General features: G+C 37.4%; 1 protein-coding gene across 3 annotated transcripts in view; it reads left to right on the top strand.

Moving 5' to 3' along the window:
* The window catches only part of NAA35 (N-alpha-acetyltransferase 35, NatC auxiliary subunit), a 60,513-nt gene that overhangs the window by 40,150 nt on the left and 2,726 nt on the right, over positions 1-17,637 (top strand). For all 3 annotated transcript variants that reach the window (XM_037159891.2, XM_037159890.2, XM_037159889.2), the window contains exons 14-23: positions 1,309-1,415; positions 7,381-7,447; positions 8,752-8,850; positions 9,449-9,627; positions 11,494-11,630; positions 12,681-12,748; positions 13,618-13,758; positions 14,125-14,247; positions 15,087-15,167; positions 15,962-16,044. In XM_037159891.2, coding sequence (XP_037015786.1) covers positions 1,309-1,415; positions 7,381-7,447; positions 8,752-8,850; positions 9,449-9,627; positions 11,494-11,630; positions 12,681-12,748; positions 13,618-13,758; positions 14,125-14,247; positions 15,087-15,167; positions 15,962-16,021 — 1,062 coding nt within the window. In that variant the 3' untranslated portion in view covers positions 16,022-16,044. The remainder of the gene's footprint in view (positions 1-1,308; positions 1,416-7,380; positions 7,448-8,751; positions 8,851-9,448; positions 9,628-11,493; positions 11,631-12,680; positions 12,749-13,617; positions 13,759-14,124; positions 14,248-15,086; positions 15,168-15,961; positions 16,045-17,637) is intronic.

The following is a 17,637-nucleotide window of genomic DNA, read 5'->3' as shown; positions in this document are numbered from 1 at the left end:
AACTTAAATGTAAAATGTGAAACTAAAACTTTAGAAGAAAGGATAGGAGAAAACCTTTGTAACATTGGAAAAGGCAGAGAATTCTCAGGTGTGACGTGAAAAGCATAATCTTTAAATTGATCAATGTAAAACTTTGATTCTGTGGAAGACATTTAAGAAAATGAAGAGTGGGAGAAAATATTTGCAAATCATGTCTGACAAAGGACTTCAATCTAGAACATAAAAATAACTAAAACTATAATAAACAGACAATCCAGTTTTTAAAGGAGCAAAAATTTGAACACTTTGACATGGAAAAAACTCAACATCGTTAGTATTACAGAAGTGCAAATTAAAACCATAATGAAATGCCACTATTCATATCTTTTAAAAGAAAAGAAAATGTCAAGTGCTCGTAAGGACACAATACTGATGGGAACGTGAAGTGCTACACACATTTTGGAAAACAACTTGGCAGATTCTTATAAAGTGAAATGTACAAATCCCACTTTTACTTCTTTACAAGAGAAGTAGAATCTGATGTTCTGGAAAACTGTATGGAAATATTTATAGCTCTTTGGTTCATGATCACCAAAAACTGGAAATAACCCACATGTGTTAAGAAAGATTTTATTTATGTTTAGAGAAGGGGAAGGGAGGGAGAAGGGGGAGAGAAACATCAAATGTTTGGTTGCCTCTCATGCATTCCTTAGTGGTGTAAAAGATTACTGACAAGTAGCTAAATATTTATAGCCATTTACTGTTTCATAATTTCTGAAGCCTTATGTAATTAGCTCGTTTGACATATTTAGACTAGTCAGTTTATTTTTGACAAGTTCACAATTACTACTCTTGGAAGATTTTTTTTCTGCACGTACTTAATTCTCTTGCATCACCTTAAATAGGGATTAGTACATAATACCTGTTATGGAGGCAGTGATTCATAAAAATCTTCCACCAACTCTTTATATTTTAATTTCTTTTGTATTCTGTGAGGTTTCTTAAAAATATTTTGTTTTTAGAGAGAGGGGAAGGGAGGGAGGTAGAGAGGGAGAGAAACATCAGTGTGAGAGAGAGACATGGATCTGTTGTCTCTCCTGTGGTCTCTGACCTGAGACCAAACCCACAACCCAGGCAAGTGCTCTGACTGGGAATTGAACCGGCAACGTTTTGCTTTGTGGGACAACACCCAACCAGCTGAGGTACACTGGTCAGGGCATCTGTGGTATTTGTAGCCAAGAAGTATTCTGATGTCACAGTAATGGCAACTATATGTGCAGTACGTCAAGTTTGTGATGGCATCACTAATACGTACCATTTGTTTTTAAGACCACTTTCCTGGTTGATAACAAAAAGGTCTTTGGAACTCATCTCATGCAAGACATGGTGAAAGATGCACTTCGGTCTTTTGTCAGTCCTCCGGTGCTTTCCCCAAAGTAAGTATCAGAAGATGTTTTGTAACGTGTGTTCCTTAAAAGCCCAAATTCTCTGTCCTTCTCCTTTTTAGCCAAGAAATTTAAAAAACTGTTGAAATAAAGTCTCCATATAAAAACAACAAATTCAATCACATAATTGACTTATGCCACATATTGTTTAGATTTAAATTGAGGTTTTTTGTGAGGTTGACCTTAGGTCTAATATGAGTAGAAAAACTTCCAAGCAGTTACAAGAAATTCAGTAAATTGTATTGACTCCTACTGTGTGCAGAGCACCGTGTTATTAAAACAATAAAATAAGGTCTCTTCTCAATGAGCTGAGTCCAGAAGAAATAGAAAATGCAGGTAATAGATTCTTAAATTATGTTCTGATTTCTACCTGGAAAACTTGCTGCCATGAGAGGCTGGAAAGTATTTCAGGCAGAAAGAATCATAGTTTGAGTTGGCATTTTGGAAAATAAGTAGAGCTTTCCATGGTGGATGGACAAAAGGAGCCTTTACTTCTTAACAAAGGAACCAGCATGTGTGAAGATGGGGTGTATGAGGTTTTATGAGAACAGTTGGTGGTTCGGCATTCAATCTGTTGAATAAATCATGCCACATCCCACATAGAACTCCTTAGTAGCTTTCTTAGGTTGGGTTTCCCCAGAAGCTGACCCTGTGACAAAGGTTCATGTAGATATTATGATAAATTGTTCCCAGGAAAAAACAGTAGAGTTGTGGGCAGGTGGGACATGAGAAAGAAGAAAGCCACCACACAAAGGTGTGCTCTGTGGAGAGTAACCCTTGTTCATTCTTGCCAGGAGCTCTGGAGACAGAGGGTGACACCTCAAGAGTTGTTAGTCAGGGGCAAGGGAACCTGAGAATTTACCCAGACACCTCTCAATTAACAACTGCCCTTCAACTGGGAGGAAGTAAATTCCCAAGTGTCCTCAGTGTTGGTTAACATTCACCGTTACAATCTCAGTAAAAGCCGAAGTCTTTCTCTTTGAGCCTTCAAAGCCCCAGATGCTCTGATCTACATCCCTGTCCTGACGCCTGTCTGACTGCATCTCTTACTGCTCTCCCCTCACTTCCTTTGCTTCAGCCACACTGACTCCCTTGTTCCTGGAACGTACACACTCTCGCTCATGGCCTTTACACAGGAATGGGCGTGGAGGATGTTTTCCTCAGGAATTCCCCAGGCCGGCTCCCTCACCGTCCCCGAGTCCAGTGTCACCTCAGTGAGGGCTCCCTGATCATTCTGTTGAAAAGTGTCAGCCTTCCTTCCCCCATCGCCCATGACTCAGCACTCGTTTCTTTCATTATTTTATGGTTAATTCAAGAACTGCTTCAAGTTTTCAGAAAGAAATTGGCATGGTAGAGCATATATTTTTTAGTAGGAAGCAAACCAGCAGTGATAACGGAGGCAGTGTGTTTGGCGGGGCTGATTTGGTAATACAGGTAACAGAGGAGGACGAATTAAACCCTGGGAATGTAAAGGAGAGGACGGATTTCAGCAGTTCAATTAATGGGAATAATTTTGGTAGTAAACTTAGTAGCACGTGACAGCTTATTCAATAAGGAATGGAAAGGAAAGAGGGTGTAACTATTGCTTTAAAAAAAAGCTGATTTTAGTAGTCCCCCGCCTTATCCATGGGGGATACATTCCAGAATCCCAAATGGTTTCCTGAAACCTCAGACAGTACCAAATCCTATATATACTGTTTTATAAAGTACACACATCTTTTCACATAAAGAAAGCACTTTACAGCTTCTCTTTGGCATATCCAAATCGCCAGTGTGGGGGAGGAGAAAGTTTTCCTTTTCCCTGCTTAGTTCTTCCTGGTGGAGTAATTAAAATGACATAAGACAGATTAACAGGGGAAAAAACACGTTTAATTACATACAACTGTATAGGGGTTCCATGAGAATATGGAGCTTTAGGAGAAATCAGGGAGTTGAGGCTGTGTGTGCCATCTTGAGCGAGGAGAAAGGGAGGTCATGGTTTGGGGCTTCACAGGTGAGGAAGGATATTTCACATGGGGATGGAAAAGCAGGTGTTTGATAGATGTTTTGCTGAGCCTTGTTTAACAGTGGGACACTGAGAGGACATTGGTCAAACAGTCCGTGATAGGTTCCTCCCTTACTACTACACCTTGTTCATACTGGACTATAGTTTTCCTTGATGACAGAAAACTTTCTGGAGCAGGCTCTATATCTAAACCTTTTAAACAGTTGGGGAAGGAAATCAAAGGTTCTTCCTGAGTCTTGTTTCTTAAAAATAATCAGGTTAAGGTCACCATCTCAAAGAGGCATATTTCAGGGTGGCAAATGCTACTTTCCTTCATCAGCATCGCTTCTCTTGCACTTTGGGGTCATTATTAGGTGAAATACAGTAGTCCCTCCCTATCTGTGGCTTCACTTTTTGTGGTTTCAATTCCCAAGGCCAACTGCTGTCTGAGTATATTTATTGAAAAATTCCAGGAATAAGTAATGCATAAATTTTAAGTAGCGCACCATTGTAAGTAGCAGGATGGAATCTTGGGCTGCCCGGCTCTGCCCAGCCCGGGCCGCGCACCATCCCTTCACCAGTGCGTGCGTGCTGCCCGCTGCCCGCCCGTTAGTCACCTGGTCGCCCTCTCACGTCTCAGACCTTGAGGTGTCACCATGTTTGTGTCCAAGTAACACAAAGTAAAAAGACGAACACAGTACAGTAAGATATTTTGAAACAAACCCTGTATTCATATAAACTTACCAATTCTTTATTTCTGGAATTTGCCATTAAATACTTTAGGACCACCATGGGTAACGAAAACTGCAAAAAGTGAAACTGTAGCCTTGGGGAGATAACAATATAAATAATACATGGTTACATTGGGAAACTTTTTAAATGCAGGAGAATATGTGAAAGTAAAAATCACCTGAAATCTTACCTCTGTGATAACTATGTTTTGGTGACTGTCACTGCATATACGTCTTTCTGTGTCAAGATACACGTGTACGTGACTTGCTGTAAATAGGAACCACAAACGGGCTGTTTTGTGAACTTGGCTGTTGTGATAAATACTGCCACATTGCATCATTCTAAAAGATCGTAATAATTCATATTTCTCCTAACGATCGGTATATGAGGTTGTACTTTTTCCTGCATCCTAACCAGTAGTAGGTGTTATCTTTTCTTTTTTATTTTTTCTAATGTGTTGGGTAAGAAGTGGTATCTTGTTGTTACTTTAGTCACTAATTATTTATTGGACATTTAGAATTTTTTAATGAATTGCTTATCTTTGTTTTTCCACATCAAAATTTTTCTATATGATAGTTTTTGCTTTTTTTTCTGTGTAACTTTACAGCTTTCTTATTTGAAGCAAATAATTCTCCCCAGACCATAGGTTGTACTGTTCAATCTTAAATCTACTAAACTTTTCTTCCAGAGATTTTTATGGCTTTATTCTCTACCTTTAAATTTTTAATTCTTCTATTTTCCAGTAAATGTTATGAAGATAGAAATTCAACTTTTAAAAAATTCTCAGTCAAGGACATGTTCATGAATTTTTAGACAGAGACAGGGACATTGATTGGTTGCCTCCCACACACGCTCCGACTGGAGACCCAACCGCAGGCTTATGGTGAGCGGGACAACGCTCCAAACAAGCCACCCAGCCGGGGCACATCTCCCATGTTCTGTTCAGCAATCCTCCTGCAGCAGTTAGATTACACATTGTTCCTTTTGCTACCCAGTAAACTATAGTCTATCTTGTTAGTTGTGGATTCCGTGTTTGTAAATCTGCCTGCACACTAAAACGTATTTGTAACCCTCGGATCAATATTCACTCTGCTCTTGTCATCTTCACAGACATAAGCAAGTTGCCTAACACTGAGGTTGAGCACGGCAGTCTTCTCATTGCCTTCTTGTTTCAGCCCTTATACTATAAATAACTCTGTTGGAGGCCTGTTTTTGTGCTTTTCCTTGATTTCATAGTTTAAAATGGCTTGTAACGGTAGTGAGGTGCTGTCCAGTGTGCCTTAGCACAAGAAGGCTGTCCTGTGCTTTACAGAGAGAAGATGTGTTACGTAAGCATTGCTCAGGCATGAGTCCGATGCTAATGTATCCACAGTGTATATTATTTGTGGTGTCTGGAAACAAATATACATGGAACAAGACTGTTACGTATTGGTTCGTCGTGTAAAAATGTGAGCAGAGGCTGGCAGAAACAGAACCCTGTACTTTACCCTCGCAGCGACACTTCAGCGCTGTCTAATCTAGTGTCCAGGGCAACGCTGCAGAGCAGGACTGTCAGGAACACCAAGAATCAATTGCACATAGCAACATTCACTGCGTAGCAAGTAGCTTGTGGATGGATGGCCTTCCGCTGTTTTTAAGATTACAGTGTTACATGTAAGGAATCTGCTGCTGCTATTTTTTCCTTCGTAGTGATTTGACACTTTCTTCTGGAGGATTATAGAGTTTCTCTTCATTTTAGGAGTTTTGGGAATTCAAGAGTTTTAACAGAATGTTCGTGTGTGATTTTTAGTTATTCCCATCTGGAACTGAGTTATTAAAGCCCCAGGTCTTTCAGTCAAGTCATTTTTCCTATATGATTATTTAATTATTGCTTCACCTTCATCTGTTTTCTCTGTCTCTCACTTAGAACTCCTCATATACTCTATTCTCCGAATCACCATGTTCCTCAGGACACTTACCTCTTTCTTGTATTTGCTGCGGTTTGAGTTCTTCCCCTTGATCTTCAAGACTACTTACTAGTGAGCATCTCTCATCTACTGAATATTTAGGTTTGAAAATCTTAGCTTTCAGATTCAGAAAGTCCTTTTTTTAAGTGCTTTATTTTAGTCTACTTCAGTAAGTTTCTTACTGTGCAGTAAAAGATGTAATGGACCTTCCAGCAGTTCGGTTTTGCCACGGTCTGTTCCAGGTGTTCTGCCTTTTCTTTTCCGGGCTCCTGTGTGCACCTCCATTTTCTGTTGCACGATCACGGCTATTTATCTTTGAGGCTATGGTCAGATTGCTCAGTTGTGGCAAACTTTTAGGCGTAGCAGGTTGTCAGCTCTTCTCAGTGCCTCAGAAGAATGTCTTTGCTTCTTGCCATCTCCTTAGGTGCAAAGGCTACTGACCTCCCACCTCAGGGACAGAAAAAGGCTGTCTTCCAGTCACTCAGCACCTCTAGTTCCTCTAGAGCCAGGAAAGTAGCAAATCCTTCTAGACTGCTCAGGAAAGCATTAGTCAGGAAGTAGTCCTCTTAACTAAGGAATGCCACGGGAAAACCACTTTGTGAGGATAGAAGATGAGGTGCCAGAGAGGTGTATACATGGTGGATGATTTTGACTGGTGATTAGAAATGTGGATACATCCTGGAGAAATTATGATTCTATATAGTCCTTTGTAATAACTAAGGGTATCCATTATAGGAAAATTAATGACATTGGAGTAGATTCAGGAAAAAGTGGAGGTTTGGAATTTTCCTTCTTGTTAATTTGATCTTATTCAATTTAACTCTTAATTGTCCAAATATAAAACTAAAGAATTTGGAAATAATGCACATTTATTGTGTGAACAACACAGTAATGGTAAAATATTTCTGCCCTGGCTGGTGTAGCTCAGTGGATTGAGCGCAGGCCTGGAAACCAGAATATCGCGGTTCAATTCCCAGTCAGGGCACATGCCTGGGTTGCAGGCCAGTTCCCAGCAGGGGACTCACTATAGGCAACTATACATTGATATTTCTCTCCTTCTCTCTCCTTCCCTCCCTCTCTAAAGATAAATAAATAAAATCTTAAAAAAACAACAACAAGACAGTAATGGTGAGATATTTCTTAACCTAGAGCCACCAGCCTTCAGCCTGGTAAAGTATTAGGTTCCTTTTTCTTTTTCCACCGTCCTTGTTTGTTGGTAACACCTACAGAAATCTCTGCTTCTTTTTGTAGGTCAAATAGTTTGATTTTAATGACATGAATGTTATTATTTCAGGTGCTGCCTTTATAATAATCACCAGGCTAAGGACTGTATTGACTCCTTTGTTACTCACTGTGTTCGGGTAAGAACTACAGTTTGGGTTGTTGTGATGGGTACTTCAAAAATCGTAGGGAATAATTCCTTCAGTAGTATTCGTTTGTGCTGTTTTTTCCCCTCTCATATTTCTTGTTCATTTTCACTGAATAAATAAAAAGTATCTTATGCTTGACTTGGCAGTTTCATAATCAGGTATCTTTCTGGCAGGCTGTCAAGCACGCAGGCTTCTTCTGGTGTCCTCTTAGTCCAACCCTCAGGAACCACAGAAGTGGGTTCTATTATGACTCCCATCGGTGAAAGCATCAGTTCTCTTCTTTTTTATAAATGCACACAAAAATGTCTCGACCTTATAAACAAGGAATATTTGTAACATCCCAAGGCACATATCCTAGTACTACCTTAATGAACAGGATGACAGTAAAATTAAAATTGTTCATGTACACAAGATCACAAACTTTTAAAATCTCAAGTAATTAGGAAAAAGTATAAACTTTGTGGTGGATTAAATTTATTGTAAGTCATTCTTATGTAATTATAAGCGCTATGAAGACAGCTCTTCAGGGCCTCATTTCAGTTACTAAACACATCCACACACACAATGAAGAGAGCATGGTATGGTCAAAGGAGAATCAGTAAATGACCAGATCTCATTTTTATAAACTAACATTGTATCATTATCAGGCAGATCACTTTACTTTTCTATAAATTTCCCAATCTTTAAAAAGTGAGATGTTAATATCACCTCCATCAAATGAGATAATATCTGTCAAAAGTATACAATGTTAAAAATAGTATTATACTTGAATGCTCTGATTCACACTTCTTAAATCAGAGCTTTCTATTGTACATGTCTATTGTCTGTTTAATGAAATGTTACAGTATTTTATATGGGAATATTATATAGATCAGGAATAGAAGAACCTTAGAGTCTATAGATATTAGCCATTACTAATGCCTTAGAATTACTAGGCATTTTGGTATATGTAAAACAGCACAGAAATGTCAGCCTTGAACATTGACTTTGGGCTTGAAATAAGCAGTAAAGAAACTGTCCTCTTGAGATTGTGGGATGATATCTGAAGATTGAAGGAAGATATATTTGTCATATGAAAAACAAGTTTCATAAACAACCACTTCTAACTATGGATAAATTCTGGTGTTGAGCTCCTTAAAGAGAAATACTTATGTGAAAAATATACATAGGCATGATTCTTATATACACAGTATTTTTTTTCTCTTTAAACCAGATTTTGGAAACTTTGAATGTTTATTTTCCATAGTGTCTGGACATTTCACATTGATGGTTAACGAATTTCATTTGTACTGCAGCCATTCTGCAGTCTTATCCAGATCCATGGGCATAATAGGGCTCGTCAGAGAGACAAGCTGGGCCATATTCTTGAGGAATTTGCTACCTTGCAGGATGAGGTAAGCGCCAACAAGTGTCCCTCCTTCTAAAACTAAGCAATTCATATGCCTTGACCAGATTTTTTAAGACAATTCTTCGGAATGATATTTTGACTACTTAATTTTTCAGTATGGTGATTTACCTTTTTACTTAAAGTGTAACAGTTTCATGTGCCAAAGCAAAAGTTTACAAAAAAGAAACAACAGTAATCCAAACTGAGAAACATCTTAAATTATTTCTTTGATAATCATAATAAATTATAAAATATGTGTATATCTGTAATTGTATAGTAAGTTCACATTAATATAAAAATGTATTGCAAATTAACCTTAAATTTGTGAGCAGCAGCAATATTAATTGATAATATAACTAAAGACTTGAAGGTCCATTGATTTTATTTTTGTCCTATAAATCAGGTGTGTTTTCAGTTTTAAGGACTGTTTAGCTAAATGTTATCCATTGTGAAATGACAGTTAGGGTATACACTTAACCAAACTGCTTTTGTAAGTATGAGTTCTTTTAGTGGCAAGATTTATATTTTCTGCTCATGCTATTACTCTGTTTATTTTAAATTCTCTCATTACCTAACAATATAAATGTTATGTTTTATTCTGATAGGCAGAGAAGGTTGATGCAGCACTTCACACTATGCTGTTGAAACAGGAACCCCAAAGGCAACATTTGGCCTGTTTAGGCACCTGGGTCCTTTATCATAACCTTAGAATTATGATACAGTATCTTTTAAGTGGCTTTGAATTGGAACTCTACAGCATGCATGAGTACTACTACATATATTGGTGAGCGAACACTTTCAGTTAAAATTGGTAGTGGGTGGGATAGAAAAGATCTGAAGGAGCATCAGTAGAGTATAACTTCAGGGTACTTTTTTCATTTAATGTATTTTAACTTCAGCTGTGGGACTATTAGAAGAGCTTTTACCTCTTTATAGGGAGAAAAATTAACACACATTTTGCCCTAACTTTAGTGATGCTAGGTACTAGTGTCACTGAATATATTGGCTTGGCCAAAAAGTCCATTTGGTTTCTACTATAAAATGAAAGACACATTTTTCATTTTCACCAGTAACTTTATTGATTTTCATATTTTGAGTATGTCAGCTATCTGATCCATGTGGTATGACATTGACTGTTCTCAGTTAATGTCTCAAATTGATTGCAATCAACTTCAACTGGTCTACCCAACTGTGGAGCATCGTCCAGTGAGAAATCTCCAGTACAAAACTTCTCAAGCCACTTTTGACACACTGAATCAGTCATAGCACCTCCATACACTGCACAAATCTTTTCTTGCATTTCAGTTGCATGTTTACCTTTCTTGAAATAATAAAGTACTATATGCCAAAAATGTTGCATATTTTCTTCCATCTTCAATATTAAAATGGCTACACAAAATTCGCCGATGTTTTTTGAAATGCATGCTGATATGACAGCTGTCAGAATACAATCTAATAAAATTGCTTCAAATGAAGTTAAAGACATCTAAGTGCTACTATAGCCATCTAAGTGCTACAGGCAAAAAAAAATAAATGAACATTTTGGCTAACTCAGTGCTTACCAGAAACAAAATTAAAAATTTGAACTCAGATTTCTTCTGAGAAGAAATCAAGGCTAAGATTATCATGGGAGCATAATTATTGCAAACTGTGGCCCTGAGGAGATTTGTTTCAGGAGGTTTAAAGACATTGGTAAGAGACGATCTTACACAGAGTATATAGTTCTTTGCTTTCACTTAGAATGAGATGAAGAAACCTAGGCAGAGGATGCTTGAGAGCATTTTTGGCCTGGAAAAGCGATCATAGAAAGAAAATTGTACACTGATGAATTCAGTCATCTTGAATCTTTCTTAGCCTGGCAAAGTATGGTGGTAGTTTTAAAATAGTAATAACCTATTATTCCCCACCACAAACAACTAAGTTCTGTATATTAGCTCTTAATATTAGGTTATTTGTATTAGTAATAAAGATAGTATATATTTCCTGGAGTAACTGCTGTGAAGGAATAAAAGTAATTCTCTTCCACATTGTCGGCATGGTTTTGTTATCATGGCTGTTGGGATTCTTTAACAGAAGACTCTTGGCTGTGCAAACTGAATTTGAGCATCAACTGTAGCAATATGAGGAAAATATTATTTGGTGTATTCTCCAACATTTCAATAGATAACAGCTCTTACCAACAGGTCTTGATACAGATATTGGGGGTACATTTTGTTACTCATAGTAGACAAAGACGACAGTTTACAGGGAAAATGCTGAAGTTCTTTGTGTTTCGAGGCAGCTGATTTACATTAGTAAGTTGAGGTGAAAGGTGCCGTGATATAGTAAAACTAACATAATGGGATTTATTTGATTTGCATATATGCATCATTATCAAGAACTCTTGTGAGTTGTAAAATACATGTTGTAGGAAAGAAATTTTTCCATATTGTATGGCAACATAGGTGGCTATAAAAGAAAGGGGAAGTTAACCACTTGTAACACTCATTTCTTATAAGCTCTAACCTCTCAATTGCCTAATTGGATAATCTATTGTTTATAAAGACTTTGTAGCATTATGAAAAATAATCTTTATTAGTACCAATACATGTGTTGATAAAGCTATCTCACATAGACATCTATTATTAACTAACATTTTTTATCCTGTAAGGTACCTCTCTGAGTTCCTTTATGCATGGCTGATGTCAACATTAAGTCGTGCCGATGGCTCTCAAATGGCAGAGGAAAGGATAATGGAAGAGCAACAGAAGGGCCGTAGCAGTAAAAAGACAAAGAAAAAGAAGAAAGGTGCTGTGGATTATTTTTAAACCTAAGACATGAATAAACATTGGAGACACTTTGATTTTTACAAATAAATAGATGGGAGTGAATGAGTCATAACAATTTAATTCGCATCTTCTCTTTGGAAATAATAAGGTAGAAACCAAGTCCCAGTATTAGTGACACAAGCCTTTTTGGTTTTTTTCCTTGCTTTTTCTTTACTTCTTTGCAAATCCATGCGTCAGGGGACCTTAGGACAAGAAGTAGCCACATGAAGGCTGCAAGCAAGATAGGTTAAGGCAGAAGACAGCAGAAGACCTTTATCTTTTGATAGAAGGCTGACAGCTGAGCAGGAAAGTAGATCTGGAGCTGTGCTGTTAAGAGTCCCCACAGAAGGGTGATTCCATAGCGCCTGGGCACACTGCCCAAGGACCCTGAGGGGAAAGACGGTTCAGAGGGACTGCCTTGCCTTACTAGTCCCTTATAGAAGGGCTACAAATATTGCTGCATTCATTACAAAATATTACTCTTATTTCCTTAGGATTTCAGCAGTTTGGGTAGGCTGTTCATGGGTTTCTTATATAGAAAACCCATGGACAATTGTTCACAGGTTTTCTGTATAAGTCTGAACTATGTGTGGTGCCAGGTGGGTACTGCAAACATCAGGGGATCACTTTGTAAAGTATGATTGTCTAACTACTATGCTGTACACCTGAAACTACTACAAAATAATTCTGAATGTAAACTGTAATTGAAAAATAAAAGAAGTGGCTTCTATCATAGCCATTTGGGATTAAACATATCAAATTGCTATGGAAAAAAATGTTTCTGTGTGATGCATTCAGAAGGTAAAATTACTTAATACTAGAATGTTAGGGTGTTAGCCATTTGGGAAATATGATTTTTGTTTAGCCTGTCAGTATTATTTGTATTGGGCCATAAAATAACATGTAGCCTGCAGGAACAAACTATTTGGAAGTTTAATAATCAAGGTGGAAGATTTTTAAAAATTAGATTTTCTCCTGCAGTAATGCAGGAGGAAGGGTTAATGAGTATAGGTGATTTTTTTAATTACAGTTCGCCCTTTGAGCCGAGAAATCACAATGAGCCAGGCCTATCAGAACATGTGTGCTGGAATGTTTAAGGTAAGTTGTTGGAAAAAAAAGTTTTTTGTTTTTTAACTAGATTGCTATTGCATAGTTTAATTAACATTTTTTTCTAGGTTCTAATTTCATTCTTTTTATTAAATTTTATTGAAATTAGCTTTTTTCCAAGTCTAGTTGTTTTTATTAAAATTGTTTACCAGATATTTGAACCCATGTTCACGTGTGCCAGATACCATGTACTAAGTACATTTACAGGAGACCACATCTAATCAGACTTGATCCTTTTCTCGGGTGCCTAGTTAACAACAGGCCAGGTGACTTGTGTGACACAGGTAGAGAAGGGTTTACTTCTGGCTGATGATCAACAAAGGTTTCGTGGAAGAGATGGGCTTTGGAAATTTTAGGAATGTAGTGGGAAGGGGATGGGCTCCACAATGCGTAGCATAAACAAAAGCAGGCATTTTCAAGGAGGTGTGGTGAGTGCTGAGTCTTCACTTGTACTGAGCAATTCAAGAAATGATTTAAAGTAACATATTAAAATACATAGAACATGGACTCCGGTTTGAAAAACAGGACCTATTCTTATCTTACAATAATTTATATGCTACTTGTTTCTTCAGCTTTTATTTGAAAGTTTCAAAGCTTTTATAAAGCATGAAACATCGGGGAAAAAATGTGCACCTGGTATAATTTCACAGGGAAAAGGAGTAACGTAAACACAAGATCTTGAAAACTTTTTACGTAAAAGATGGCACGTAACATAAAAATGAATACTAAAGCCAGTTTTTCTCTCCATTTCTGATTTCTGAGCTTTAAGTTGTTTTAGCTCTCTGTAAACCCCTGTTTTCTATTCTGAATTAATGAGAATGTTCACTTTTTCATATTGGTGTCTTCTTATTTTTCCTTAGACCATGGTAGCATTTGACATGGATGGCAAAGTACGAAAACCCAAGTTTGAACTTGATAGTGAACAAGTGCGGTATGAGCACAGATTTGCTCCATTCAACAGCGTCATGACCCCACCCCCAGTACACTATCTGCAGTTCAAGGTGAACGTGCTCATCAAAGTCCCTGGAAAATACTAAGTCTTAGACCTTCTCCCAGATATTTGTGCCGGCCATTTTGTTAAAATAGTCAAATCAGACTGTTGAACCAATAGGACAACCACTTCAAATAGTGTCAAAATTACTTGGCTTTTTTCCAGATGTATTTACCATTAAGTATGAGAATAACATGAGGTAGTATATGAAGGTTGAGAATTTATTATTTTGTAGGAAAAAATAGGTACACGCTGAATGTTTCCTTCAGTGTTGTACTTACAAATGTGGATGGTCATTGTAGAATTAATTTTAAAAGATATTTTAAAGTTGTTCATATTAAACATGTTTTGAATAATAGTATCACCCCCTTCTTAGGAAATGTCTGACCTCAATAAATACAGCCCTCCCCCGCAGTCTCCAGATCTGTACGTGGCAGCTAGTAAGCACTTCCAGCAAGCGAAAATGATTCTGGAAAACATCCCAAACCCAGACCATGAGGTAAGAGTGCGGTCACAGAAATTCTAGAGGAGAAGGTTGGTGGGAAGTACATGTCTTACTACTGGATGACAGTTTAATTACAAAAATGAACTTCATAGAATTAATAAATGAAGCCTATCATGTTTCTGCCAAGGATTTCAAATGGCTTTGCTAATCTAACCTTGTCAGACTTAAAATTATTTGATGGGAGAGGTGACGTAAATACCTTCTGTGGATAAATTTAGAAATCAGTGCAAGGAGAGATTGAAACTTAGAACCTTGGGCCCTGGCTGACAGCATCAGCCTGGTCCACCAAAGTTTCCGGTTCAGTCTCTGCACATGCAAGAAGACCACCAGTTGAGGCATAGGGACAAGTCAATCTCTCCTCTCAAATCAATGTTAAAAAAAAAAAAAAAACTTAGAAACACGAAGAATAGAAATAAGATCCAAATTGATCCATTGCTCAAAAATGTTAATATTTAAAATATCTTAATCTATAGCTCACTGTATTCAAATTTAAATCTGAAAAATGATCTGGTCATTTATCACAGGAATTAAAAACCACTTTATCCACTTGACCGTTTAAAATAAAGGTCTATTGTATTTGGTGACTTTATTTGGAGATACCTCTTTATAGAGTTTAAAACTTGCAAATATTAAGTTTCAGGCTTTCATTATTTTCACAATTGACTACGTAACTAATTCTATTGAAATGCATTATTCTGTAAAGAGTTGCTAATGTATTTTACAATTACCTTTAATAAAATATCAACACTTGATATTGTACAAAGTTCCTATCTATAAAGACATTTTGACTACGCATTTTATGTTTTGATAATTTAATGTTGCTCATTGTTTAGGTCAGTAGAATTTTAAAGGTTGCCAAACCCAACTTTGTGGTTATGAAGCTACTGGCAGGAGGACACAAAAAGGAGTCTAAGGTGAGCACACTGTGGGGCAGAGAGACGGGGGCCTAAGTTACTCTGAAACTTCACTTTTTTTCAAAAAGATGTACAAGTATTGTTATAAGAGTTCACTCAAAAATTACCTCAAGAGGTTTTAAATTTTCAAAAGTCTGCCCTTTTGTTCCTCCCCCTCCCTACGTAAATTACCAAATGACTCGGTAAAAAAGAAAATGTATATGATACAGTTATGAAAGAGGTACTTAAAAAGTCACCTGTGTTTAGAAAAGTGAATGCTTCAATATAAGTTATTTTTAATGGCGCAGGATATGGATGATTCCGTGAGCTTTCTTGGTAGTGTTTTAACACCAGTGCTGTATGGACATTCAACACAGGTTCTGCATCTGTTGGAAGCCAAGTGCTGAGGCAGCTTTGGTGGCATCTGTTATATGTGCCTTTGTTTAGTCCCAGTTTTTCCGTCTCACCTCCTGCCCTTCTTTACCAATGACACTCATCTCGTCGTTCAGTACAGTGAGTGACTGGAACCAAACTTACTGAGCTGTGACCTTTCCTGTAATTTAAGTCCATTTTCCTTTCTTAACTATTCTAAGAGAAAACAGGTCAGCTTGTTTTCTAGTGATCTCCGTAAACCTGGAAATAGGCTAATTATTTTTTTTCCCTCCAGGTTAGTTGTCATTTAACCAGCTTTTTAAAAAATCTGTGTTGTGCTGCTGCCTTATCCTTAGAAATACAAGACACTGTAAGATAAAAGTAATCTTTATTGTTTACTATCTATTTGTTAGATAACATTGACTTCCTGATTTTCTTTATAGGTTCCTCCCGAATTTGATTTCTCCGCTCACAAATATTTTCCTGTTGTGAAGCTTGTTTGAGATTGAAGGGTGACCATAAAGGGGTAAAATCTACTTTCTACTCTTAGTGGATCCATCCATCAGTCTTACCACCTAATATGAAGTGAAATGGATTTCATGGATAAAAACCCATTATAAAGAATTCTTTTAATTTGACAGCCTTATATGACATGAATGAAAACTGCTGTTTTAAAGTGGTTTATTATGTCCATGGGTAACACTGGTCTGGTTGAATGCATTGAGGAACCTTGTATGGTTTTATTACAGATTTAATCGTAAATCATTTTTTATGAATGAGAATAGTGTTTGTAAAGGTTAATAAATTTCTTGACAAAAATGTATTACTGGAGATGAAAACAATAGCACTTTGTTGATACGTGTTAAGAACTGAAGGTGTTTACTCTTTAACATTTTGAGTAATTCAAACAAATCATCCCAAAGAAGTTTTGAACCAAGGGATTTATAAAACACTTTTATGGGACTTTGGCAAAATCCATTTCAGAGGAATTTTAGAAGGGACTTCTAGGCTATATAGGAAGGTTAAGTTACATGAGGATTGTGATTTTATGCGTCATGACATCTTAAATTATATACCTGTAAGAATGTAAATGCGTTTTAAATACGTCTTTAACTGTTACTTTGGTGCTTTTTAAGATTAAAATTTAGACCAAGGCCCTCAAAAGTACTTTTTCTAAGATAGCACAATTAAAAGTGCTATCTTCCAAGTATATAAACTTGAGGAAGGGACTTCATCAATCTACAACCTGCTCATGCAAATGATGGAATGAGGGTTTTTCAACATGTAATGCACATCCCGATGGCACTGAGCCGTCCTGGGGTAAACTGAATAGAGACGGGAACAAACAGGACACCAAGGCTTCCGGGGCAGTGGGCTGACTGCTTTTTTCATCAGGGGCAACACCTGAGGGTGAGAACCCAGGGCTGCTCGAAGTGCAGAGGAATTTGGAGGCAGCCGGTTGGAGTCTGGTGCCTTGCCTTAAACAGTTTGCTTCAGGTGATGAAATTGGTTGGTTTGACATTTGCAAAGCAGTCTAAGCAGAAGTTGGTATATCATACCTCCAAATCTTAAGGAGAGTAGGGAAACCAGAACCGGTTGCTTTTGCCATAAGGAGGCATAGATAAAACTTGAAATGACTATTTTTGTCATCCTACAGCTGCAAAAGGTATTTTAAAATTTTGCTTTTGAAGACCTGAAATGACCAGGCTGAGACACCAAGCCAGTCCACCTGTGCATTCATTTACACTGTAGGTTTTCTAGTCCTCTGCTAACAGTGGCTTCCATTCCTTACATTTTGTAAAAGGATGTAGCCCAGGCTGGGTGGCTCAGTCAGTTGAAGCATCATCCCGTGAACCAAAAGGTTGTGAGTTCAATCCTGGTTGGAGTGCATATGGGAGGCAACTGATCAATGTTTCTGTCTCCCTTCTCTAAAATCGAATGTCGTAGGTCAGGATTAAAAATTTTTTTTAGAGAGGGTATATCAGCCTTTGGAAGGTCATGTAAAGTTATTCAACAACTCTCAACTTCTAAACTCCTGCAAAAATACAGATACAGTATCTAATTTTTTGTCTATAATTCAAACATTAAGCCATGCTTAAAGGAAGGTGTGGTACTTTGT

Source organism: Artibeus jamaicensis, unplaced genomic scaffold, assembly GCF_021234435.1.
Source record: "Artibeus jamaicensis isolate MK-2021 breed Jamaican fruit bat unplaced genomic scaffold, CSHL_Jam_final scaffold_1964, whole genome shotgun sequence".
Classification (NCBI taxonomy): Eukaryota; Metazoa; Chordata; class Mammalia; order Chiroptera; family Phyllostomidae; genus Artibeus; species Artibeus jamaicensis.
Note: the sequence above shows the minus strand (reverse complement) of the source record. Positions and strands in the feature narration are given on the sequence as shown.